This window comes from Protopterus annectens, chromosome 1.part0, assembly GCF_019279795.1.
Source record: "Protopterus annectens isolate FY-2018-M chromosome 1.part0, PAN1.0, whole genome shotgun sequence".
In the NCBI taxonomy this organism is placed as follows: domain Eukaryota; kingdom Metazoa; phylum Chordata; order Ceratodontiformes; family Protopteridae; genus Protopterus; species Protopterus annectens.
The window spans coordinates 1,957,101,979-1,957,129,873 of record NC_056725.1 but is presented as its reverse complement, the minus strand read 5'-3'; the positions used below and the strand labels follow the sequence as shown (position 1 = coordinate 1,957,129,873).

Below are 27,895 nucleotides of genomic sequence, written 5' to 3'. Positions count from 1 at the left end.
ACATTTTCTGAAATGGTGTAGTACCCTGCTTTTATCAAGGAGGGATACACAAATTCAGTGTAAGCACACATACTATAAGCTTGCAAACAGTACTGAAAGGGAAGCTCGAGTCTTATGCCGACATCCAAACAACTCTGTCAGTGATGCTTTTAAACAAAGGCTTAAAGCTACACAGTATTTTTCCTCTGGGACAAAAGCAGTTTGTTCCTAACTTGCATGGTATAAAATGTGTCAAATTTCATTTAGTCCAGTGCTGTGCACTGGAAAAGCAGACTAGCATAAAAATACCATAAAGACAGTACTTCTCGTTGCATAATCGTTAAAGTGTTACTTTTCACTGTACAATTGGCAATGCACCATATCAAATTACACAAGGAAAATATTCACTACAGAAACAGGAAAGACTCTAGTGTTTACGTTTAAAGAACTTTTATTTATACATTCTATACTTTATAGCTGGAACTCTGGGAATTCGAAATGGACATCTTTGCCTGTGAGTTTCTTGTACACACCAGAAAATGTCTCAACCTGGAAAAGGAAAAACAAAAAAGTCACTATCAAAACCATTCCAAGAGCAACCACTTCAAAAATTGATGTCAGGCTATTTCTATTAATGTTGTGCTTTACAGAAAGCTATGAATCTTCACTGTAAAAAGTTGTAGAGGTCGTTCATCAGGCTAGTACACAGGCAACAGAACCAATGAAGAACTTCAAGCAAATAAACAAGGTCAGAAAAAGGTCCTGAAACAGTTTCAGGTAATTCCATGCTTACTAAAAGGCTTGGACTGTGGCAGCTAAGTCAAAGAAGTTAATGAACTTTCCTGGTCAAACATCAAGAACTTACCTTAACTATAAACAGCACTATTTAACTGCTGCTGTTATTTCTGGGGATTCATCATGACTTGGAGAGCTCTGCCTTTCCCCCCTTCGGGCCCAAGCAAAATCCCTCCACCTGGTAGCATAAAAGTGGCATGTCAAAAAAAATCAGTATTCCTTGCCCTAGCTGTATATAGAGCTCTCAATATGCACTGGAGGTCCTACAGCCCCAGGAGACAGCCTCAATGCCTCAGAGAGGACAAGTGAAAGATGAAGTTAACATGGTAGCCACCTCACCCTAACAAGTAGGGCAGGAAAAAGGAATGACATAACTGAACAGATTTGCAACAGTGAACATTTATAAGGCAAGCATTACAATATACACTGCTGCAATCACTTCTTGGAATCCTCTCACAATGCAACAGGCAGTTGAAGCCGATGGCACAGTTTTGGGGGAAGAGGCAGCTGTAGTACAGCTTACCTCACATGCAAAACCTACACTGCAAGTTCTACAGGAGTATGGAAAGAACTCTCAACCCCCCCCCAGAATGCTATCCCTCTCTCTAGCCAACAATTCAATCCAAAGCAGTTGTCTAAAGTAAACCCAAATAAAATTATTTCCCTTTTTAGGGACAATGGGACAACATTGAGCAGCTTTATTCAAAAAAATTTTTGCAAACAATGTTAGGCATCAAATTAAGATTGGAACATGCAGAAATACAAAAATGGGTTTTGCTCATTTTCTTCGCTTCCTACAAAAACAGTTAAACCCAGGGTGGGGTGTGTATACTTGCCAGCTCCTTAGACTACTCTCCCTATAGTCTTGAGATGAGTGCATACTTTTTATTTACTGAATTCAAACTGGTACAAAATTAAAACTAAGGCAAGTCCACTAAATCACTACATTTAAACTTGCCTTTTTAAAAGAAAAAATGGTTCTGCAGCTGTCCCTACCAGTGTATTTTTTAAATTAGTTCTGTAGACGCAATCAGTTTTATACAATATAAAGACTGCATTTGAAGTCAGACTGTTGCATTGAAAAAGGTTTGAGATTCTTAAAACAGGCACGATTTCTAGGCAGGGCACCACATCATCTCTCCAAGTAGTTCACCGCAACTGCATTTCTGCTTCTTTAAAAAAATCACACTTCTGCACTCTAATACTTATGAAATAAGATAACTGGGAACTATATCCTGAATCAAGCTCGCATTTCCTTTTTATAATTACCCCATCAGGATGGTTTCTCTGCAGCACAGAAAACTTTACAGGCTCAAGTATCAGCACGCCAAGCAAAGGTTTATAAATATATGGCTTCAGTGTGAAAGTGAAGCTACTGCCAGCATGTTAAAAATGTACCTGGAATAAATACAATAGTACATCACTGCCAAGGCAGTACCGTATTCCTGACATAGGGGTCGTCACTGATGAAGTCCAGCCAGGGTACCAAAGATCAGAAATCCAATGCATCAGCTACGGGTAGGGGTATACAAAAGACATACGAGCAAGTACTGGAAAAGGCCTTAAAATTCAAACGGTAGTTTGGAGGCAGACTGGCCTGGCTTACTGTTCATAAAATACAATATAGCTGGTGAGGCTTCCTGAAGGATTTAGTATTGTCTAGATAAACTGAGTTGCATGTGAACGTCCAAAGAATGCAAGATTTCCCAAACCTGAAAAATAGGGTGGGAAAGAAAGTGGGTAGGTGAATAACCTGATTAAGGGCCAAGTCGTACACTACCATAGGTATGAATGATGGCTTCGCCTCAAAACTCACCCTGGAGTGAAAATGAGGAATGGTCATGACAGCTTGTAACTCTCCCAGCAGAGGTGAGAGCTAAGAGGATAGGCTCCCCCCTCAAATCTGCTACTACACTCCGAAAACATCAAGTCCCCTGCCACCTTTGCCAGGCACACCTCCAACATTTGCTATCCATCCAAGGAAAAATTATTTTTGGAATCTACTTTGGGTATAAATACCTGTCAACACTTCCAGGCAAAGATCTAGACTTTGTGCATATTTGGGAGAAATACATACCCATCATCATACCCCCCCATTATTTTTGTGAATTACTTATCCAATCTCTTCCCAATACTCTCTCAATCATGCAAGATTTTATATGCTCTAATTATTCCTTTAACCACAACCTCTTTAGATTACATAAAATTCTGCCAGTGCTAGTCTTTCACTTAGGACCCTCCAATTGCTCTCTGCCTCTACTCCAATATCCCCAATTAAATTTTCTCCCTATACCTTGGTTCCTTTGCCAGTTCTCAAATAAAATTCCAGCCTTGCCTATTATCTGTATCCTTAACCATATCGGCAGAATCTCTTCAATTCTCATGCTGGTTTAGTTCTTGGAATACTCCCTATTTTATGAATATCAATACTCTGATTTTTTTTCTCCTCAAGAGTCTGCATCCAAAATCCCACTTTCCACATTGAATTATGGATTTCTATAATTATACAGTTTCCTCCCTCAAACTGGGCAATTATAGTCTGCCTTGTTCTATTGGAAGAATCAGTTTATTCCCACTTGACCCTTGCTGTCTTCTCTTCCCAGATAAAAATCTTCAACTCTGCTATCTGCACTCTCTCAGGCTGATATACACAGGGACTACAAAAATGTAATTGCTTGTATTTTAGTATCAATCCATACTCCCAAATGCTTCCTCTTGTCATTATCCCACTAAATATGGATATTGTTGGACCAATTTGTGTGTGGGTACACAATTTACCACTTGTCTTTATTTTAGCTTCATTAATTTTGTATCCTAAGATGTGAAACTGTCAATTTTCCATAACGCTGAAGTTGCTTTCTGGTTCTGTTATGTATAAAGTATCTGCAAATAGAACCAGCTTTTCCCAACTACCAACAATTATATCTGTAAGCTTGAGTCCTTTATTTTCTTTGCCAATGGTTCTAAATATAGTGCAAATAAAGGGGAAAAGCAGACAACCCTACCCGGTTCCTCTACTCCTGCAGTAGTTAGAAACGACCTTGCTCATTAAATTTTTGCCTCTGATCCCACATATAAGCTCCTAATCAACCTTATAAGTGCATCAGGGAAAGCAAATGCTGCCATTGCCCTGCTCAAAGTCCCAGTCTGTCAAATGCCTTCTCTGGATCAAGACCCACCAATAACAGTGGCATTTTCTTGCATTCTGGCTCAGCAGTGTTCTGCTAATATTGTCAAACGTTTGCCTCCCCTTCCACAAAAACCGCACTGATCCATAAACAAAAATTTGGCATCACTTCTGCCATTATAAACACTTCATAATCATGGTGTAGTACTGAAGCAGGCTTGTAGGAAGCTGGATCCGATGGATCTTTACTCTCTTTAGGTATTTTCATCACCCCTTTTAATAGTATGCTGGTACTACTACTATTAAAATATTGTTAAAACCTTCTAGACCTTTCAAGTTTTTTCCCTTCCAGCTTCCAAACTTCCACAGGAATACAATCCATTCCTGGGGATGTTCCTGTAGATTGGTTATAGCCATTTTCTCAACTCTTCCTCTCCTGTTAGTAATTGATACTCATCTACCTCAAACTCTGGCATATTCAATTCTTCTATAAATATTTCAATTTGTACTTCTTGGTTTCCATATTTCTCTGCTTTATACAAGCTTTCCTAAAATTTCTGAAATATGCCTAATACTTCAGAGGGATCTTGTTACCTTTCTAGTTATAGGCTCCCTAAGATTGGTGACAGTCTCTTCACTTTTTGTTGCCAGAGTCGCTGTGCTAAGTTTGTGCTCTAGAATTAGTAGCTGCTTAATAGCAATCTTTTTAAACTCATGCATATTACCAAAGTAATCCCTTATTCTTTGTTTTGCATTCTGCAGTTGCTCCTTTTGAGAGATTCCCCCTTTTGTCAGCCCCTCTAAATTCTTGCTACTACTTAGCCACATCTCCCTTTACTAGTTTTAAACTCCTTTTCATTTTATCCCACTCTAGCTATATTTTCAGAAGAAACTAGTAGCTCCTGAATTCCAAAATCTATTCCTTAAATTCCTTTTTCAGCTGATAGGTGGAAAAGTGCCAGTGTATTTCATTACCTTGCATTTTTAATTACTGGCGCAGGATCTCAGTTACTGGGCGCATTTCAAGACCTTCAATTAAAATGGGACATTCCTATGAGATACAAATTCTACCTAGCCTAGCCCAGTTTTTGCATCTCGGAGAATTTAAATTCATTCCAAACTGAGTACCGAACTCATCTTCCATGCCAAACATTTTCATATATTTTTTCCAAAAATCTACCCTCCTTTGTAATATTTGTAATATTTTCCCTTCTAAGCCATCACAGACATCTTCACTGTTGCAAACCAAATTCCAATCTTCACCCATAAATATTCCCCGCTGAAAGCAGATTTCTCCTAGAATCTTAAGCTCCATAACAGCAGTTTTATGTGGAACGTAAATTGATGCCAAGTGTAATCCTCCTCCCTTGCCAGCAGCTCCTCAGTACTATATCTTCCATTACCCCCCACCACCATCACTACTGGCACTCCCCTTGCAATTTAATATACATGCTTTTTCCTTTGCCCCAGATAGTCACTAAAGAATCACCCTGAAAACCTTTTTATTAAATTTACATGTTCAGTTATTTCCAGATGTGTCCCCTGTAGGTAGCATAGCTATTTGCACTCTACATTTTTTTAATATAGTTCACTATTCCTTTTAAATCTACAAGACCATTCAGATTGAAAGATATTACAAAAAGCATCATTTTCTTATATTAGTTACCATCAAGAGTTCAAGCACACTTCATGGAGCACAGCACACGATACAACACAAACCACAGCTTTACTTTCCATTCAATTAGATATATTGGTTTTATGACATTTGACCACTAGATGTCACTTATTCAACTTGCACATGCACACTTAGTGGTTTTAGAAACTGACCAATACAAATGTCAATTAACATTAAGATGCAAAGTACATCTTAAAATGATTTTTCAGTATTTTGGGATAATGAAATTTAAGTTTGCACATTTTTTCAGGGGTCTTGTTTAACTGATCCATATAGCTATTTTTCATTGGTCACTTTTTTTTAAAATGGGTACACATGTCAAGGGTTTCAACTGCTGTGGTATCTGATTAAGTCTATGCATTTACAGGACGAAAACTTGTCTACATTGGTAGCGTTTAGATTTGTGTAAAATAAAGCTGTGGTTTGTTGCATCATGCGCTGTGCTCAATGAAGTGCTTGAACTCTTATTACATTTTGCACACCATCTCCTTGATTTTATAGTTACCACCACTTTTTACATACAGCTGCTTTCTTGTTAAATGTCTAGTCCCAACTTTTATGTTACATACATATATTGTTCGGCAAGTTGGTCTTTGTCATATCCATTTGAGCTTATGCCACATCTTGCATAACTTTTTGAAAGCTCTCAAACAGAACCCCCCTCAAAAAAAAAACTATGCCTATGAACACAAAACTATGTCACATCTTTAAATATTCAAGTTTTTGCTTCCTAATAAGAACAGACAAAAGTTCTAAGTTGACAGCCACACAGACAGGTTAAAAGTTCAGACACAGGTATAAGGCTATTTGCCCTAGGGCCTATAAAAGCCTAGCCAAAAAGATACCCTGGCTTTCGCCACACAAGAAAATTATTTCCCTGTGCTCCTGTCGAGCACAGCCACAGAAGTGATCCCCAGGGTGAATTTCCTATTTCCCATCCAATCAAGTTTTCTTGAAGAATGCTAATGACGAGCTTTGTTTGATATAGATAGGTAGTTTGTTCCAGAGTATGGGAAGTCTCGGACAGGAATCTATCCCTCCAGCATGTTCTGTTTATTGTGATAAGGTTTAGGTCCCTAGAGCGTGTAGATCAGAGGGATTGGAATTTCTTTAAGTGGAGCATTTCCAACAGCTCCGGGTTTGACACAACTTTGTATGTTAGGCAGAGATCACCCCCAAGTAGGCGATATGCGACAGAGTAAAGCTGGAGCTTTGAGACAGTCTGCATAGGGTATCAGGCCGGTAATCCTAACAGGTATTTCTGCAGCCTTGCCGGTTCTTTTAGATGTCTTGTGAGGTGCAGAGCAAAACAGGCATTGTATTCTACAATGGGTCTAATGAATTATGAGCAGAGAGTAATTACCTTTTTTCCCCCTGGATGAGAAACCTTTTATGATGTGTGCCACGTAGCAGGACTTCCTTATTGTGGCGATGTGATCTAAGGAGAGATCACTGTCTACCTGTAGACCAAGGTCTCATCACATTTTCGGTGTTAGGTACACTACTACCTGGGTACATTGTTTTTACCAAAAGGGATGACCATGCACATTTTGGCATTGAGCTTGACACCAGGCATCTGTGAGGCCCTTTTGTAGGATGCCCATAGTTAGGAGTTTCGATTATGGCTCCTAGCTTGCAGTCATCTGCGAACTTCAATAGCCAAAAACCTTCTGTGTTAGCCTGTAGTTCAGAGTAGTAGATACCAAACAGGAGAGAACAGTACAGTTGTGTACACTTACAATAAATGTAGATGTTAGTTTATTCACTGCTGCAGTCATTACATTTGGGTTATCTGCTTGCAGGTAGCACTCAGTCAGCCTGATTAACAAAGTCTTGGGACCTGCGTCAGTTGCTGTCCCTTCATCGACATCAGGTAGTCAGGGGTATAAAACATGCAGGAAACACCACTACATCAGTTTTTCTTGCCCCAGATGTCAGATGCCCCCCTTAAGGGAAGCAATTAAATATAAAAATACAATGACACACCTCCAACAAAAAAGCAAATACACCAAGAAGCTTTTAAGCATAGTAAAGGAAAGTAGAGGTATAGCCAAAAGTCAGGGGGCTGGAAGGAAGGTAACCAGGACTGCAACAGTGAATACACGCAAACATCTACATTTATGATAAGTGTACACAACTGTACTATGTTCGTGTTTCCCTGATGCAGTCATTACATTTGGGTAGATTCCCAAAGCTATGGTTGGGAGGAGGAATTTAGATAGCATTAGGACCAGCTACAAAGCCCTGCAAAACTGCAGTAGCAAAGCTAGCTCTGGATTTAGAGAAAAATTGGCAAATGATGATGCTTGGTAAAAGTATGTACAGAACTCCAGGTAGCAGCTTCTAGGATGTCCCTGGTAGGGACTGCTCTGAGAAAGGCTATAGAGGTAGATGCAGCCCTGGTGGAGACGGGTCTGATCCCCTGTGGGATAGGTTTTCCATGGTGCTTATAGCATAAATGAATGCAATGGCCTATCCACTTAGAAATGGTTTGCTTTGAAATAGCCTTCCCCTCTGCCCCTGCAACAAATGCCACCAGCACTTGTTTTTAGTCCTGTCAAAGTAGAATCTAAGTTGTCTGTGCACATCTAAGGAATGCAGTATCCGTTCCCCTTTGTTCTGTAGATTGGGGAAGACTGTTGGCAAATGAATGGACTGATTAAGAGCCACACCTTGGGCATGAAGGATGGACTGGCTCTGAGGGACACCTTGTCAGATGAAAGATAATGAAAGGCTTCACTGCCATAAAGGCCTGTAATTCAGATACCCTTCTTGCTGAAGAAATTGCTAAAAGGAAAGCGGTTTTCCAAGAAAGAAATTTTAAGTCTGCAGTAGCAGCTGGCTCGAAAGGAGGTAAAGCGAGTTTCTCCAAAACAAAGTTAAGGTTCCACGCTGAGGTTGGAGCTCTCCAGAGTGGTTTCAAATTTTTTGCCCCTCTGAGGAACTGCTTGAGCAGTGGATGAGAAAAGAGGGGAGGTTCTGTGTTATAATGAGCTGAAATGGCTGAGGCGTGAATTTTGATGGAGGAAAAAGACGGGCCGTTGTGAAGCATCTCAGTTAAGTATTGTAAAATCGGAGGTAAATTGGGCACTGCTGTGGTCATCCCTTGAGACTAGTTCCAGGCACAGAATAATTTCCATTTTCAACATAAAACTTTCTAGTACTAGGCCTCCTTGCCTCTAAAATGATATCCATCACTGGTTTACTGAGGAATGGTACAGGAGAAATAAGGTAATTAAGCCAGGCTGCTAGGTTCAGTGTTAGAAGCAGAGGGTGCAGATTCTGGTTCTGCTGAGACAACAGGGATGGAGTTTGAGGCAGGTGCCATGGGGAAAACCGTGACACTGCGCAGTAGGGGATACCAGTGTCGGAAAGCCCAGTCTGGAGCAATCACAATCATCCTTGGTTTGTCCTGTTTGGTTTTTAGTAGTACTTTGGAGAGCAGAGGCAGAGGGGGGAGGCATAAATAGATAGGTTTTTCCAGCTGAAGGACAGAGCCATCCACTTTCCAAGCGCGTTTGTGGGGAGTACTTGTGCACAATTTGTCCAATTGTTAGTTCTGGGGAGAGGCAAACAAGTCTATATCTGGGCTCCCCATTTGCTTGTCACACTGAAAATCATTGGTTCCAGCTTCCACTCGTGGGGCCATGAGTTTTCTACTTAGTCTGCCAGTATTTAATTTTCCTGGCAGGAACGGAGCTTGTAGGTGCACTTGGTAGCTCAAGGCTGTGTTCCACAATACCATGGCTAGTCTGCAGAGGAGGCAAGAATGTGTACCCCCCGCTTATTTATGTACCACATAACAGTGGCATTGTCCATCTTTACCATTAGTTGTCCTAGAAGAATGTGGTATTAGAAGGCTGTCTGAGCATTCTGTACAGCTAACATTTGATAGGTATATGCAGGTGTACTTGACTTGGGTTTCATTTGCCCTGAATGCACTTCCCTGCCAGGTGAGCCCCCACATGCATAGTCTGATGCATCTGTTAGGGTTTGGGCAGCAGGGGGTGGTGTGAAAGGTAGTCCCTTGTTTTGGTGGCAGGCCTCTGCCCACCAAAGGAACTCTAGGCATAGGCAGGGTATGACAGGAATCATTGCTTCTAGATCTAGAGAACGTTGACACCATAGGCTTTTTTAGATACCACTGTAGTTTCCTTATATGCAGTCTTGCGTATGGAATTAGAAGAATGCAAGAGGCATTGAATCCCAAAGGCTTGCAGTATTTGTCTTGCAGATAGCTGGATTTTTGTAGCCACTTGTTTGAAGTAGGTTGTCAAATGAATGTTTCTCTGGCATGAGGAAAGCCATCTGGGAAGTTGCATTCAAGCGTGCTCCCAGGAATATAATTTGTTGACAGGGTACCAGGTGAGCTTTCTTTTCATTTATGGTGCACCCCAGACAAGTTAGAACCCTGTGTACAAAGCCCAGATAATTCAAAAGTATGTCCTGGCTTTCTGCCTGAATTAGGCAATCGTCTAGGTATGGGTATATTTGAATATTTCTTTGCCCGCAAAATACAATAACTGGAGCTAGGCACTTTGTGAATACCCTGGGCGCAGTAGATAAGCCAAAGGGCAGTGCAGAGAACTGAGTGTGTGTAGCCTGCGCTGAAGCGTAGGCATCTTCTGCAAGATTCCCTGATTGAAATGTTCAGGTATGCTTCTTTTAAATCTAGTGTTGCTAACCAGGCATCTTTGCCTAGCATAGGAAGCAACTGGCGAAGAGTCAGCATCTTGAATTTTGGAATCTCCAAAAAGGTGTTGAGTAGACAGGTCCAGGACAGGATGCCATGAATTGTCTTTTCTGGGTACCAGGAAAAGTTTAAAGTAGAAACCTTGTCCCTTTTCTGGTACCAACTGAATAGCCCCATGCTTAAGAGAGAAAGTACTTTTTTTTGGGCCTCTGGCCACCCGCTTGGGTACTGCCAACATGTGGAAGTGAAAAATGTATCCCTGGGACACTATAAAACCCATTAGCCCTGGGTAAGGAGTTCCCAGTTCTTTGCATTAAGAGCAATCTTTCCTCTTAAAGGGGCAGTCAGTTAAGTGCTTGGAAATTTCAAAAGGAAGTCATTGAGATAGCTTACCATGGGGGGGGTCTTATTTCACCAAGATTTGGATGTGGAGGCCCACCACTGCTTAGTCCTGTGCGTACCCTGGGACTGCAGCCTCGGAGCTCTGCTGGATCTGGGTTTGGACTGAGGTCTTGGAAGAGGCAGGAAAGGACCAATTCTTGGAAGGCCAATGCCTACTAAATCTTGGAGGTTGTACTTGTAAAACATCTTTTAACAGTTTGCATAGATTTAGCTTTTTCCTCCATCTTAAGAACTTCTGCCTTGTTGCCAAACAGGCGGTCCTGGTTTAGGGGAGCATCCAATAATTTTGCTTTAAAATGATCTGGTATGGATTGCTCCTTAAGCCAAGCATGCCTTCTAAGTAGAGACCCAGTTACCGGCAGCCCTGCAAGATGCCTGTAGAGAGTCAAAACCACATTGCAAAGTATGTTTTCCAACCTGTTAAGCTGAATGCAATAAATCCTGCAATTCCTTATTTTCAGCACAATCAGGAAACATCACTTTCTCTAAGCAATTCAATAATATGCAGCTGATACTTCAACATCTGAAACTGGCAGTTTAAGGCCCTAATTGCCAAAGTTGCAAAAGTGTATACCTTCTTACCCCATCTATCCAGCACCCTGGAGTCTATCAGAGGGGGTAGGATGTTTGGCAGTAGTAGCTTTAATGTCCTTAGGCCACTGTGAAATGGTCTCAGGATCCGCAGTAGGATTTTTGAAAAGGAACTTGAGAGTCCGGGACCCTGCAATATTCATCAGGTTTCCTGGGAGCAGGAGTTAGAGTCAGGGGCTAAGCTAGATACTGCAAATGCAATGCATCAACAATGTCTAATACAAGAGGGTATGGCTAAAGGCCTGTGCTGGAGCAAGAAATCCTCAAGCCTCTTTAGAATCAGAAATCCTGACTTTCCCAACAAAAATGCTCCCCGAGAGTTTGCAGGGTTTCACCAAGAGAAATCTTTTTTTTTTTTTTGGGGGGGGCGCAGAGGGAATTGAATCCTAAGCATCAGAATCTTCATAGGTAGACAAGGGTAAATCCTGGTCAGAGGCAACAGAAAATTCAGAATCCTTTTCGCAAGTATCAAACTCAGTCCTACAGGGGGAAGGCTGGCTTCTCTGACTAAAGTAATACGGTCTTCAGCCATTCTTCTGGTTTTTTTTAGGCATAGAGGCCTGACCATGCAGTCTGGGTGTCAGTCTTTTAGGCATGGCTTGAGATTTAGGCCTTTAAGATGGCGTCAGTTTAAGACCCACGTTAGTAGGCCTGAATACACCCTCAGAATCCGGTGCCTGCACAGCAGCTCCGGACTCATCCAAGCTAGAGACATTCGCAGGTTCCACAGTTTAAGCATCTCACGGCATACCAGACTCAGAATGGGTCTCAGTGGAGGCCTGCGAATCAGAAGTAGCAGGTATTAGGGGCTACGAAAGCACCTCAGAGTACCAGTGAACTGGTGACTGCCTTAGAAGCGTCGTTGACAGCTTTGGACCTAGGCAGCCTGTCGCTGTCTATCTCTGCATTTTTTCAGAATGTCAGATAGCTGACGAAAACATAACGATAACCGAAGCGAACACCAAAATATCTGGAAGCGTAAATACAGATTGACAGTTCGTTTTAAATAAGGCACAAAACCGACAGAGGTACATCGTGGTCTGGGCCTAGGCAAGGAATACAGTACGAATGAAAATCTTTGAGGTATTTGCTTTCCACAAGTAATGCAATTATTTACTTTTACTGACATCGGTTAAGAGCAAGTAAAAAAAAGTTTCCCCAATGGGGTATTCAGCTTTTAGTTTTATACTTCTATTCGGAAACTCTAAAACGAAAATTTCAGGAGTCTGCCGACCAGCACTTGCTAACTGCTTCTGCTTCAGGCACCGCACGGCAAGAAAAACTGATGTAATGGCGTCGGCTGCATGTTTTATACCCCAGACATCATGGAAGAAAGACAGCAACAGATGCAGGACCCAAGACTGTTAATCAGGCCGACTGAGGGCTACCTGCAAGCAGATAACCCAAACTTAATGACTAAACCAGTGAAACACTATCACCTAGGACTGAACCTTATTGTACTCTACTTCTCACTGGACTAAAGTCTGATTTGGAGTCTGCTATTGTCACAGTGTGGGTTCTGTCAGTGAGCCAGTTGGCAACACCAAGGAGTGCTCCTAGTGCAGGGACAACAAAATGCCACAGCCAAAAACAAATTCCAATGCCAAACCTTCTGTACAGTCTACAATATATCAGACAAAATACTTGTAACTGTTGCATCTGTCATTAAACGAGTAGTGCTATAGCAGATATCATGAATGGTATAACTACCTTTGGTCTCACCTGCAGAGGTGACTAGTCTAGTGGGACTAACCAAATCAAAGTACACATTTCTAAAGCTTGTATCCTGCATGGTTTGTCTCCTCAGTAACTGCCCACGGACTCTGAGGAGAGTTAGGAATATACAGGATGCTGTCCTCACTAGCCATAAGGCTGGAGACAGACTTGCTCTCCAACGTTGTGGGACAGGAATATACATCACTCCACTTAACAGTGCGATGCTCCTATATGCCACACGGACAGCCATAAGAGAGCAGTCTCAAAATGTGTGCCCACGTTGTTTAGGTTAAAATTACACAGCGTCAAAACAGCTGACAACTAACTAGCTTTCTGACAGAATAGATTACCATGCTTACACCACACCCATTCAAAGCTCAATGGCACACAGTAAAACTATCACACCCTGTTGTCAAGTCAAGAATATATACATAGTGTAAAGGGTAAGACAAGAAAGACAAACAGCATACCACACTAACCAAATAGTGTTATGCAGTACACAACAGTAAAGTCTAGTCATGACAAGCAAAGCCAAACATACACATCTTGGACTCGAGAGTACATGTTGGGAGAAGCAGTCTACTTCCATGCAAATGATTGTCTCATCTTTGCAAATTTAGTTCCCTGGTCAAGTAGATTAAGTTTGCATACCAAAATATTTGAGCAACAAACTTGCAGGACAGAAAACCAGAACCTAGTTAAGCAATGTACAAAACCACCCCTATATGACAGCTGAACAACTTCCTTTCGGCTTTTCCCGGTTAGGGGTCGCCACAGCGGATCACCTTGTCCGCTCATGATTGGCAGTTGAGTTTTATGGTGTCGAGTTGCCAGCCCGGCACCCAACCTTCCAAAGAAGGCACACACATGCACACACTCACACTGAGGGCCAATTTAGAGTGTCCAATCCACCTGCAGCATGTCTTTGGGATGTGGGAGGAAACCAGAGCAACTGGAGGAAACCCAAGCGACCACAGGGAAGACATGCAGACTCCCCACAGAAGGCACCCCAGCAGAGGATCGAACCGGAGAACCTCTTGCTGTGAGGCGGCAATGCTAACCACTGCACCACCGTGACCGCCCAGACATGATAGCTGAACTGACGGACATCAAAAGACTGCTAGTATTACCTCCAGCTAGTATTCCTTAACACAACAGAAATCCATGAAGCCCACAGATTCTCCAAATAAATAGCCATGTTCACATGGCTAGAACCTAGCCAGGAACTTTCATATGAACTCCATTTAAAAAAAGACAAGTCTCTCAGAATCTAACAGAATCCAGTTTACTTTAGAGAGACTGCATACAGGACTGAAAACCTGACTATGGCCCCAGGTAACCTGGGTTAGATTACAAACTCAGCAATTTGAAGCAAGGGAATACTAGAAAATCCCAACACCTACTCTACAACACACCAACAGTTTACATTACTCAACAAATCTTGTATCCTGCATGGTTTGCCTCCTCAGTAACTGTCCAAGGACTCTGAGGAGTTTTAGGAATATACAGGATGCTGTTCTCACTAACCAAGGCTAGACACCAAACTTGCTCTCCAACGTTGTGGAACAGGAATAGACATCACTGCACTTAGTGCGATGCTCCTATATGCCACACGGACAGAGCCATAAGAGAGCAACCTCAAATGGATGCCCACGTTGGTAAAGTGATAAATAAAATGCAAGATAAAAAAAGACCAGCACTATTTCATCAACACCTACAGCACAAAGAAAAATGTTCCAAACCTGCTGTGCCAGTCTTGCCTCATCCAAATAGCAAACAGCAATTCTGTTCTGCAAATTAAAATCAGGGTATAGAATCTACCAACACTGCTGCCATTAAACTTTGACAACGAAACAAAGAAAAGCAAAAAATTACTCCTTTCATTAGTTACTTGAAAAGGCCATTCCCCCCACTCTATAGGCAAAGTACAGTTGTGTACACTTACCATAAATGTAGATGTTAAGAGAGTGTATTCACTGCTGCAGTCATCACACTTGGGTTATTTGCCTGCAGGTAGCCCTCAGTCGACCTGAATACCAGAGTCTTGGAATTTCTGCATCTGATGCAGCCGCCTCTTACATGACATCAGGTCGTAGAGTATAAAACATGCAGCAGACGCCATTACATCAGTTTTTCTTGCCCCAAATGTCAGGAGCCCCCCAAATAGGAAGCCATTATATGGTGTGGAACACCAACAGTAAAAAGTAAATATCACTGCCATTAAAAATGGCCATAAAGAGGTGAGGTAGAAAGGAGAGAGAAAACCAGGGGGCTGGAGGGAGGGAAACCAGGACTACAACAGTAAAAACACTAACATCTACATTTCTGGTAAGTACACACAACAGTACTATGTTAGTGTTTCACTGTTGCAGTCATCACACTTGGGTCGATTCCCAAAGCTGACGAAGGGTGGAGGCAGTCAAGAAGTGCCAGGGCTGGCTAGAACGCCTTTTAATACTGCTGTAGCAAATCTAGCTTTGGATTTAGAAAAATTAGGCAAGTGGTAAAGCTTGGTGAAGTTGTGTACAGAACTCCAGGTTGCAGCTTCCAGAATGTCCCTGGTAGGGACTCCCTTGAGAAATGCTGTAGAGGTTGAAGTATCCCTAGTGGAATGTGTTTGACGCCTTGTGGGGTAGGTTTTCCATGGTGCTTGCAACAGAAATGGACGCAGTGTGCTATCCATTTGGAAATTGCTTGCTTTGAAATGGCCTTGCCCTCTGCCCCTGCAGCAAAGCTGACTAGCAGGTCAGTTTTTCTGAAAGGTTTAGTCCTGTCAAGGTATAACCTGAGCTGTCTGTCCACGTCCAAGGTGTGCAGGATCCGTTCCCCTTTATACAGAGTAAGAGAAGGTTGGCAAATACATGGATTGGTTTAGAGCCATACTGGACACACCTTAGGCATAAAGGTTGAGTTAGTCCTGAGGAAAACCCTGTCAGCATGGAAAACAATGAAGGGTTCCACCGCCATTAGTGCCTGTAACTCAACACCCCGCTTGCAGAAGTTATGGCTAAAAGCAGGGCCGTTTTCCAAGAGAGAAATTTAAACTCTGCTAAAGCAGCAGGTTCAAAAGGGGGAAGCATGAGCTTTTCCAGTACAAAACTAAGGTCCAAGCAGGGGTGGGAGCTCTCCTAGGGGGCCTCAAGTTGTCAGCCCCTCAGGAACTGTTTGATGAGAGGGTGAGAATAGAGATGGCTTAGTATTACTAGCCAAGACGGCAGAGGCATGAATCTTAATGGAGAAGGATAGGCCGCTGGAGTAGCTCTGCGAGGTAATCAAGGATTTGAGATAAGGAGAGCACTGCTGGGTCCTTTCCTTGACAATGATTACAAGAACAATATTTATCACTTCTCCGTGTAGGATTTCCTGGTACTAGGCCTTCTGGCCTCAAGAATGATGTCCAGCACCAGTTTGCTAAGGGTTGGTGGAGGTGTAATTAGGGGATAAGCTAGGTTTGCCAGGTTTGGGGTTGCAACTGTGGATGCAAAATCTGTCCCTTCTGCTGAGGCAGCAGGCAAGGGGTCTGATGAAGGTGCCTGATTAAGGTGCCAGGGTGGCACTTGTCAGACTGCCAAAAAGTGGGTACCAAGTGCTGGCGTGGCCAGTCTGGGGCAATAATTGCCTTTGGCCTGTCCTGTTTGATCCAGAGTAGTAGTTTTGAGAGGAGGGGCAGAGGGGGAAGGCAGAGAGAATTTTTTCCATTTGAAGGATAGAGCATCGACCTTCCAGGCCCTGCGGCGAGGGATCCTGGTGCAGAATCTGCTCATCTGGTGGTTCTCAGGAAAGGCAAAGAGGGTCCACCTGCAGTGTTCCCACATCTGGATTAGAAGAATGAAGGGGTTGGGCTCCAATTTCCACTCTTGTGGGTCCAGGAGATTTCTGCTCAAGTCACCTGCCAGTGAATTTTGTTTGACTGGCAGGAATTGAGCTTGTAGATGCACTTGGTTACTCACAGCTATGTTCCACATGGCCATTGCTAACCTGCACAGTGGGCAAGAATGGGTTCCCATTGCTTGTTTATGTACCACATAAGTGTGGTGTTATCAGCAGCTGGCCTGGAAGGATTAGGTGTTTGAAGGCTGTCAGAGCATTCTGTACAGCCAGCGTTTGATTGATATGGAGGAGAATCTGTCCTGGGCTCCACTTGCTCTGAACGCATTTGCCTGCCATGCGAGCCCCACATGCATAGTCTGATGCATCTGTTAGGGTTTGGGAGGTAAGGGGTTGAGTGAAGGGCAGTCCCTTCTTATGGCTGCATGCTTCTGCCCAAAGGACCTCTGCCCTTAGGACAAGGTGTGATAGGAATAACAGTTTCCAGGTCCTGAGAATATTGACACCAAAGACCAAGTACCACTGAAGTTTCCTCATACGCAGTTGTGCATATGGAATTAGCAGAATGCATGAGGCCATGAACCCTAGGGCTTGCAGTATTTTCCTTGCAGACAGCTGGGTTTTGGTGGCCATTTGTTTGAAGTTGGTCAAATAGTCCATTTTTTCTGGAGTGAGAAATGCCATCTGGGCATTTCAAGTGTTCACGCTTGCTCCCAGGAATACAATTTTTCTGACTGGGCAACAGTTCATTTTTTTCACTTATGGTGTACCCCAATGAAGTTAGGCAGCTTTACAAATGCCACGTGCTGAAGTAGCAATTCCTGAAAGTCCGCCTGAATCAGGCAATCGTCCAAGCATAAGAAAATTTGAATATTTCTCTGCCTGCAGTAGGCAATGGCTGGAGCCAGGCACTTTATGAATATTCTGGGTGCAGTAGATAAGTCAAAGGGAAGTGCAGAGAAATTACAGTTGTGTACAGTTACCATAAATGTTAGAGTGTAGTCACTGCTACAGTCATCGCATTTGGGTTATCTGCTTGCAGTAGCCCTCAGTCAGCCTGATTATCAAAGTATCGGTCATGCAACAGTTGCCGTTACTTCTTCCATGACGTCAGGAAGTCAAGAGGTATAAAGCATGCAGTCGACGCAACTACACAAGTTTTTCCCCAGATGCCCCTAAAATGGGAAGCAACTGCATACAAGGTTACACCAACAAAAAAAGCAAATACACCAAAAAGTTTTAAGGCAAGCACAACTCCAGGTAGCAGCTTCTAGGATGTTCCTGGTAGGGGACACCTCAAAGGCTGTAGAGGTAGATGCAGTCTTGGTTGAATGTGGTCTTATTCTCTGTGAGGTAGGGTTTCCATGGTGCTTATAGCAGAAATGAATGCAATGGCTTACCAACTTAAATTGTTTGCTTTGAAATGGCCTTTCCCTCTGCCCCTGCAGCAAACGCAACCAGCAGCTGTTCAGATTTCCTGAGAGGTTTAGTCCTGTCAAAGTAAAATCTAGGTTGTCTGTGCACGCCCAAGGAGTGCAGTATTCGTTCCCCTTTTTTCTATGTATTAGAAGATTGGCAAATGGACTAATTAAGGGTCACATTGGATACCACCTTGGGCATGGAGGGATTGGTCCTGAGGGACACCCTGTCTGCATGAAAGATGATTAAAGGCTCCACTGCCATGAGGGCCTGTAATTCAGACACCCTTCTTGCTAAAGTGATGGCTAGAAGGAAGGCTGTTTTCCAAGAAAGGAATTTAAACTCTGCATTTACAGCTGGCTCAAAAGGGAGGTAGAGTGAGTTTTTCCAATACAAAATGAAGATCCCAGGCTGGAGTAGGGGCCATCTTGGGTGGTCTCAAGTTTTTAGCCACTCTGAGGAATTGCTTCAGTGGAAGAGGGGTGGGTTCTGTATTGCAATGAGATGAAATGGCTGAGGCATGAATTTTTGGAGGAAAAGGAAAGGCCCTTGTGAAGCGTCTCAGTAAAGTATTGAAGAATCTGAGGTAAACTGGGTGCTGCTGTGCCCATCCCCCGAATTTGGCTCCAGGAACAGAAACTTCCATTTTTTAGCACAAGATTTTCTAGTACTAGGCCTCCATGCCTCCAGAAGGACATCCATCACTTGCTTACTGAGGAATGGTAAAGCAGAGATCAGGTAATAAGCCAGGCTGCCAGGTTCAGGGTTTGAAGCTGAGGGTTCACAATCTGGCCCTCCTGCTGAGACAGCAGGGCAGAGGTCTGAGGCAGGTGCCATGGTGCAAGCAGTGACACTGTGCAAGAGATGTACCCAGTGCTGGCGTGGCCAGTCTGGTGCAATTAGTAATTGTCCTTGGTTTGTCCTGTTCGATCTTTAGTAGTACCTTGCAGAGGAGAGGTAGAGGGGGAAAGGCATCAACTGATCAGGTTTTTCCAGGTGAAGGACTGGGCATCCACTTTCCAAGCTTGTTTGTGGGGAGTGCTTGTGCAGAAATTGTCGAATTGGAAGTTCTGAAGGGAGGCAAATAGGTCCATCTCTGGGCTCCCCCATTTGTCTCAACATGTTGAATACCTTTGGTTCCAGTTTCCACTGGTGTGGGTCCATGATATTTCTGCTTAGGTCGTCCACCAATGTATTTAGCTTTCCTGGCAGGTTGAGCCTGTAGGTGCACTTGGAAGCTCAAGGTTGTGTTCCACAGAGCCATGGCTAGTCTGCAGAGAGGGTATGAGTGGGTTCCCCCCCTGCTTGTTTATGTACCACATAACAGTGGTGTTTAGTCTTTACCAATAATTGTCCTGGAAGAATGTGGTACTTTAAGGCTGTCAGAGCATTCTGTACAGCTAAAGTACAGTTTTGTACCTACCATAAATATAGATGTTAGAGTGTTCACACTTGCTGCAGTCATTACAAATGGGTTATCCTACAGTCAGGCAGTCCCGCAGTCTGCCAGAGTTCCAAAGTCTTGGTCCTGCGTCGGTTGCTGTCACTTCTTCCCTGACGTCAGTGGGCCAGGGGTATACAAGATGCATCAGACACGATTTTCTTCAGTTTTTCTTGCCCCAGATGTCCGGTGCCCCCAAGTAGGTAGGCAATACATATTGCTAACAAAACACAAAAAGGTATAAATAAGTCCAGCTAGGACAGAGGGGATGGAGGGAGGGTAACCTGGACTGCAGCAGTGTGAACACTTACATCTACATTTATGGTAGGTACAAAACTGTACTATGTTCATCGTGTTACACTGCTGCAGTCATTACACTTGGGTAGAATCCCAAAGCTAAGGTTGGGTGGCTGGTCTACACAGAGTTAGGATTGGCTACGAGGCCCTGCAGAACTGCAGTGGCAAATCCTGCTCTGGATTTAGAGTAAAGAGTCAAGTGGTAATGCTTGGTAAAGGTGTGCACTGAACTCCAAGTTGCAGCCTCCAAAAATTCCTTGGTTGGTACTCCTCTGAGAAAGGCTGTTGCTCTGGTAGAATGTAGCCTAATGTTATTAGGGACTGATTTTCCATGCTATGTGTAGCAGTAACGGATAGTGTCCTATCCATTTGGAACTAGTCTGCTTTGAGATGGCTTTGCCCTGTGATCCTGCAGCATATGCTACAAACAGTTGCTCAGTTTTCCTGAAAGCTTTTGTTTTGTCCAAGTAGAAGCGTAGCTGCCTGTGTATGTCCAAAGAGTGCAGAAATTTCCTTTATTCTGGGGGTTTGGATAGAAAGTTGGCTGGATGGTTTGGTTAAGAGCCACACTAGATACCACCTTTGGCATGAAGGTACTGTTTGTCCTTAAAGAAACCCTGTCCTGATGAATTATAAAAGGTTCCACTGAAATTAATGCCTGCAGTTCAGACTTTTCGTGCTGAAGTTACTGCCAGGAGCAGAGCTGTTTTCCATGATAAAATTTTTAGATCGGCTTTATTGGCTGGCTCAAAAGGTGGCAAGGACAGTTTTTACAAAACTGAATTGAGGTCCCACGTTGGTGTTGGTGCTCTCCGGGGCGGTCTTATGTTTTTAGTCCCTCTGAGGTACTGCTTTAGCAAGGGATGAGAGAATAAAGGAGGATCCGTGTTGTAATGAGCTGAAATAGAAGAGGCGTGGATCTTAATTGGACAGGTCTTTGTCCAGCATCTCAGTTAAGTATTGTAAAATCTGAGGAATGTTTGGAACAAGAGGGTCAAGGCTTTAAATTTGGTTCCATGCACAGAATCTCTTCCATTTTTCTGAGTAAGATTTCCTGGTGCTAGGCCTCCAAAATGACATCCATAACTTTAGAGAGGTGTTGCCTGTTTGACTAATGAATCTGCCATGCAGCCAGGTTTAGGGTTTTGAGCTGACCGTGCAGGATCTGATTTTGTTGAGTCAGGTGTGAAATTTGAGGCAAAATCCATGGGGGGCCTTGAGCTAAGTTCTTTAAGACTGGGTACCAGTGCTGGTGTGGCGAGTCTGGAGCAATCAGGATCATCTGTGGTTTTTCTTGTCTGGCTTTTAGGAGCATCTTTGAAAGGAGAGGCAAGAAAAAAAAAAAAAGTTTCCCCAACGGGGTACTTAGCTTTATTGAAGACTTCAGATCTGAAATTAGACTTCGAAAATCTCAGGAGTCTGCCTATCGGCACTTGCGAACTGCTTTTGCTTCAGGCACCGCGCGGCAAGAAAGACTGAAGAAAATGGCGTCGGATGCATCTTGTATACCCCTGGCACACCGACGTCAGGGAAGAAGCAACAGCAACCAACGCCGGACAAAGACTTTGGAACTCTGGCCGACTGCAGGACCGCCTGATGGCAGGATAACCCAAGTGTAATGATTGCAGCAGCAGCAGTGTAACATGATCATTTCATTTTGATTGATATGTAGGTGCATTTGACTTTGGTTCCATTTGCCCTGAATGCACTGCCCTGCCAAGTGAGCCCCCCATGCAAAGTCTGATGAGTCTGTTAGGGTTTGGCCAGCAGGGGGTAGAGTGAATGTCAGTCCCTTGTTTTGGTAGCAGGCCTCTGCCACCAAAGTAACTATCTGTAGAAAAAGTATGATAGGAAGCATAGATTCTAGACCCGGAGAAAGTTGACACCATAGGCTTTTTAGATACCACTGTAGTTTTCCTCATATGAAGTCTTGCATATGGAATTAGTAGAATGCACGAGGCCATGAACCCCAGGGCTTGCAACATTTTCCTTGCAGAAAGCTGGGTCTTTGTGGCCAGTAGTTTGAAGTAGGCTGTCAAAAACACGTTTCTCTGGCATGAGGTAAACCATCTGGGAAGTTTTATTCAAGCTTGCTCCCAGGAGCACAATTTGTTGGCAGGGTACAAGATGAGACTTCTTTTTGTTTATGGTGTACCCTAGAGAAGTTAGCAATTTCTTTAACAATGCCAGATGATTTAATAGCACTGCCCTGGCTTTCTGCCTAAATTAGACAATCGTCCAGGTATGGGTATATTTGAATATTTCTTTGCCTGCAAAATGCAATGACTGGAGCTAGGCACTTTGTGAATACCCTGGGCGCAGTAGATAAGCCAAAGGGCAGTGCAGAGAACCGATATGGCATGTAGCCTGCTCTGAAGCATAGGTATCTTCTGCAAGATTCCCTTATTGGGATGTGCAGGTAGGCTTCCTTTAAATCCAGTGTTGCCAACCAGGCATATTTGCCTAGCATGGGAAGCAGCTGATTAAGACTTAGCATCTTGAATTTTGGAATTACTAAAAAATGTGCTTAGGATAGACTGGTCCAGGACAGGACGCCAGGAATAGTCTTTTCTGGGTGCCAGGAAAAGTGGAGTAGAAACCTTTCCCCCATTCTTCTTCTGGGGCAGGTTGAAAAGCCCTGATGCTTGAGAGAACTTGCTTTTGAGCCTGTGCCTGCTGACTTGGGGGTAGGTCTGGCCAAGCGTTTGGGGTTAGTAAGGAGTGGAAGTGGAATCTCTATCGTTGGGAAACTAAAAAGTACAGTTTTGTACCTACCATAAATGTAGATGTCCAATAGGCATGCATCTGCAGTCCTTACAAATGGGTTGTCCTGTCGTCAGGCAGCCCTTCGGCCGGATTCCAAAGTCTGGGTCTGGCCTCGGCTGGTGTCGCACTTCACCCGACGTCATAGCTGCAGTTCTTCGGGTATAAAGGCATCAGCCGACGCCATTTTCCTCAGTGTTTCTTGCCCCAGATGCCAGGTGCCCTCTAGGAAGGCTAAATTTGGATAAATGCAAATGGTTCCAAATAGTAGAGAGCAAACAAAAATTAAGCATGTATGTACATATATACAAACAAATACACCATAATAGATTCCCCCAGCTAGCTACAAGATGGGCAAATACCCTAGGAGTACCACAGAGGGGAAGGAGGGTGGGTAATCCTGACTGCAGATGCATGCCTATCGGACATCTACATTTATGGTAGGTACAAAACTGTACTATGTCCTTCAAGGATGCATCTGCAGTCCTTACAAATGGGTAGAATACCATAGCCAAACTGGGGGAGGAGGAGAAATAAGATTATGGTGTAGTTAAGATCCCTTGCAAAACAGCAGTGGCAAAACCTGCTCGGGATCTGGAGTATAAAGGTAAATTATAATGCTTGGCAAATGTATGCACGGAGCTCCAAGTAGCAGCCTCTAAAATGTCCTTGGTAGCCACTCCTCGTAACAAAGCTGTGGTAGTGGCTGTAGCCCTTGTAGAGTGAGGCCTGATGTTTTCTGGAGTTTTCTTCCCATGGTAGGAGTAACAAAATCTAATGCAATTTCCTATCCACTTAGAGATTGTCTGTTTTGAAATTGCTTTTCCTTCCATTCCTGTCGCATATGCTACCAGTAGCTGGTCAATCTTTCTATTACTCTTGGTCCTGTCCAGGTAGTAGCGTAATTGTCTATGCACATCCAAGGTATGCAACAGTCTTTCTCCCCTGTTCTGTGGGTTGGGGAAGAATGTTGGTAGGTGGATAGCTTGATTTAAAGATACCCTGGAGACCACCTTTGGCATAAAAGAAGGATTAGTTCTCATGGACACTATCTTGATGGAAGATCAGGAAGGGCTGTACTGCCATTAATGCCTGTAGCTCAGATACCCTTCTTGCTGAAGTGATTGCAAGCAGGAAAGCAGTTTTCCATAAGTACTGTAATTCTGCTGTTGCTGCTGGCTCGAAAAGAGGGAGTGTCAACTTTTCTAGCACAAAGTTCAAGTCCCATGCTGGCAATGGTGGCTTTACATTTTTATTCCCTCAGAAAAGTACAGTTTTGTACCTACCATAAATGTAGATGTTCGAAGATCCACATTGCTGCAGTCCTTACTTACGGGGTAGTCCGCTGTCCTCGGTCGGCCCGAATACCAAAGTATTAGGCTGACGTCGGTCATGGGTGCCTAGAACTGACAGAGCGTCAGGGAATAAAAGCGCATGACCGACGTCATATCCTCAGTCTTTTCTTGCCCCAGATGTCAGAAGGCCCTAAACAAAGGCCACAGCCAAAAACAGAATACCTCCCAAAAGCATGCCCCAACAACAACCACCACCCAAACTATATAACCATAACAAACAGCAGTGGGGAAGGAGGGAGGGTAAATTGGACTGCAGCAATGTGGATTTTCGAACATCTACATTTATGGTAGGTACAAAACTGTACTATGTTCTTCATCTCACATTGCTGCAGTCCTTACTTATGGGTAGAATCCCAAAGCAACGGGAATGGGAGGATGGAAATATCATAAAGCATTAGGGGCTGCTAAAATGCCCTGTAAAATTGCAGTGGCAAACCCAGCCCTAGATTTAGAATAAAGAGGAAGGTGGTAATGTTTAGAGAAAGTATGTACTGAACTCCAAGTAGCTGCTTCCAAAATATCTTTTGTAGCTACCCCCCTTAGAAAGGCAGTAGAAGTGGCAGTAGCCCTAGTGGAATGAGGTCTAACTCCAGCCGGAACCTCCTTACCATGATGGGAATAACAGAAAGAAATACAACTCCCAATCCATTTAGAAATAGTTTGTTTTGAAACAGATTTACCCTGAGAACCCAAAGCAAAAGAAACAAACAACTGCTGAGACTGTCTGAACTCCTTGGTTCTGCTCAAGTAATAATGTAACTGCCTGTGAATATCCAAAGTATGCAAAATCTTCTCCCCTTTATTTTGGGGGTTTGCATAAAAAGTAGGCAAATGAATAGTTTGATTTAAAGCCACACTAGAAACCACTTTAGGCATAAAGGAAGGATTAGTACGCAAAGATACCCTGTCCTTATGAAAAATCAGGAAAGGCTCCACTGCCATAAGGGCCTGTAATTCAGAAACCCTTCTTGCAGAAGTAATGGCCAACAAAAAAGCAGTCTTCCATGACAAATACTTCAATTCGACAGTAGCTGCAGGCTCAAAAGGTTGTACAGTAAGTTTTTCCAACACAAAATTGAGATCCCAAGCAGGAGTAGGAGCTCTACGTGGGGGTCTTATGTTCTTTGCCCCTCTTAGAAATTGCTTAAACACAGGATGAGAGAATAAAGGAGGATCACCATCTTAGTGAGCAGAAATGGCTGCAGCATGAATCTTTATAGAGGAGAAAGACAAACCTTTGTCCAGTAACTCAGTAAGATATTGAAGAGAAGCACTTAAATTAGGCTTGGAAACATCAAATGTCTTTGCTTTGCTCCAAATAAAAAATCTCCTCCATTTATCCACGTAAACTTTCCTGGTACTAGGCCTTCTGGCCTCCAAAATAACATTCAAAACTTGTTGTGAAAGCCGAGACCCTCCCGGGTCTAAAACAGAATATGCCAGGCTGTTAGATGCAGAGACTGAATCCTGGCATTGAGGAAGTGATTGCCCTCCTGAGACAAAAGATGCGGAATCAAAGGTAGAGGCCATGGAGGCTCCCTCACTAAACTCCTCAGTAGTGGGTACCAGTGCTGTCTAGGCCAATCCGGCGCTATCAGGATCATGGATGGCTTGTCTTGTCTGGCCTTCAAGAGTACCTTGGGAAGAAGAGGCAGAGGTGGAAAGGCATAGACATGAAGATTGCTCCAACTGAATGATAGAGCATCCACCTTCCAAGCTGTGTGATGAAACATTTTTGTGCAAAACTTTGGCAACTGGTAATTTAGTGGAGAAGCGAACAGATCTATGTCCCCCATAACACTGTCAACTCTTGAAATACATGAGGATCCAATTTCCACTCGTGAGGATCCACTATTTGTCTGCTCAACACATCTGCTAAGGAGTTCTGTGCTCCTGGCAGAAACCTTGCCTGAAGATTGAGGTGTAAGCTGAGAGCAGTCTCCCACAAAATCATCGCTTGTCTGCAAAGAGGGTACGAATGGGTTCCCCCCTGCTTGTTGATGTACCACATGACAGTAGTGTTGTCTGTTTGAATCAACACCTGCCCTGGGTGAAGTAAATCCTTGAAAGCCTTTAATGCAAATTGAACTGCTAACATCTCCTTCAAGTTGATATGCAAATGTTGGTTTGACAGGCCACGTGTCTTGCACCCATTTTCCATTGAGGTGTGCTCCCCAAGCCTTGTCCGAGGCATCTGTCGTTAGAATCTGACTCCTCTGGTCGGGTCACAGAGAGTCCCTTGTTTAGGTGACATTCCTGAGCCCACCACAAAAATTCCTTCTGAATGCAAGGTATTATCTGAATGACAGTGTCTAGATCTTGGCAGTGTTGTGTCCATACATTTTTGAGATACCATTGAAGCTTCCTCATATGCAGTTTGGCATTGGGAAGCACCAGAATACAAGATGCCATGAACCCCAAAGCTTGAAGGACTGTCCTTGCAGTCAGCCTGGACTGTAGAGACATTTGATGGAAATAAAGAGAAAGGCTTCTTTGTTTGTCCGGGGTCAAAAAAGCCATCTGGGAAGCTGTATTCAGTCTCACACCCAGAAAGCACATGTCTTGAGAGGGTACTAGACTGGACTTTGTTTCGTTCACAGAATACCCTAGGCATCTTAACACTGCCATCACATACTGTAGATGATGAAGAAGTTCGTCCTTCTCTTGAGCAATAATCAGGCAATCGTCCAAATAAGGATAAATCTGAATTCCTCTTAACCTGAAAAAGGCCATCACTGGAGCCAGAACCTTTGTGAATACTCTGGGCGCAGTAGATAAGCCAAAGGGTAATGCAGAGAACTGATAATGTAAATTTCCAGCTCGAAAACGCAGGTACCTCCTGCAACTTGGCCTGATAGGAACATGAAGATAAGCCTCTGAGATCCAGAGTTACCATCCAGTGAACTTTTCCCAACAGAGGTAAAAGCTGTTGTAACGTCAGCATCTTGAACTTTGGAATGTCCAGGTAAGTGTTGAGGATAGATAAATCCAAAATTGGTCTCCACGTGTTCCCTTTCTTTGGAACTAGAAACAGGCGAGAATAAAATCCTAGGCCCACTTCTGACAGAGGAACTGGCTGTATAGCTCCTATTTGAAGTAAAGAAATCTGTTTGTGAGCCTCTATCCTTTGTCGAGGAGGAACGTCTGGCATACCTTTGAAAGGAGGCAATGTATGGAAATAAAACTTGTAGCCTCGGTTTATAATGTCCAACACCTATTTGTCCTGGGTGACCAAAAGCCAGTTTTGCTTGAAAAGTGCTAACTTTCCTCCCAAAGGAGCTGCCAGGCAAGAGGAATCTGGCAGCTGAAAATGCAGGTCATTGGGCCTGTTTACGAAAGGACTGGCCCCTGCCCTCACCTGCAGACTGTGCAGGCGAACTCCATGTTCTAGGTCTGAAGGAACTCTGAGCTCTGCCCCTACCACGTCTAGATCTGCCCCTAGACTGAGAATCAGAAGAAGGGTACGTCCATCCTTTAGTAGGCCAATTTCTACTAAACTTCGGAGGTTGCACCTGCAAAAAATCTTTAACAGTCTGCATAGACTTAGCCTTGTCCTCCATTTTCTTTAATACAGACTCCACAGGAGGACCAAACAAAACTTCAGACTGTAAAGGAGCATCCAGAATTCTAGTCTTAACATGCTCTGACAAATTCTGATCCTTAAGCCAGGCGTGCCTTCGAATAACTGAACCAGTGGCAGCCACCCTAGAAGAAGCCTGTAAAGCATCAAAGCCACACTGCAAAGAATGCTTGCCCACCTGTTCAGAGACATGTACCAAATCTTGCAATTCTTTACACTCTATACCCTCTGCTA

The 27,895-nt window shown here is 43.5% G+C and overlaps 1 protein-coding gene and 2 non-coding genes across 3 annotated transcripts in view; all 3 read right to left on the bottom strand.

Annotated features, from left to right (window-relative positions):
- Positions 1-412: 412 nt before the first annotated feature.
- Positions 413-27,895, bottom strand: part of RPS7 (ribosomal protein S7) — a 254,090-nt gene continuing 226,607 nt past the window's right edge. Inside the window, exon 7 of the mRNA XM_044070449.1 lies at positions 413-528. Within this exon, the coding sequence (XP_043926384.1) occupies positions 451-528 (78 nt within the window). The 3' untranslated portion in view covers positions 413-450. The remainder of the gene's footprint in view (positions 529-27,895) is intronic.
- Positions 13,040-13,262, bottom strand: LOC122802321. The gene has a single exon (XR_006364915.1). It is a non-coding gene; the product is annotated as a small nucleolar RNA SNORA73 family (small nucleolar RNA).
- On the bottom strand, positions 14,418-14,637 carry LOC122802298. The gene has a single exon (XR_006364912.1). It is a non-coding gene; the product is annotated as a small nucleolar RNA SNORA73 family (small nucleolar RNA).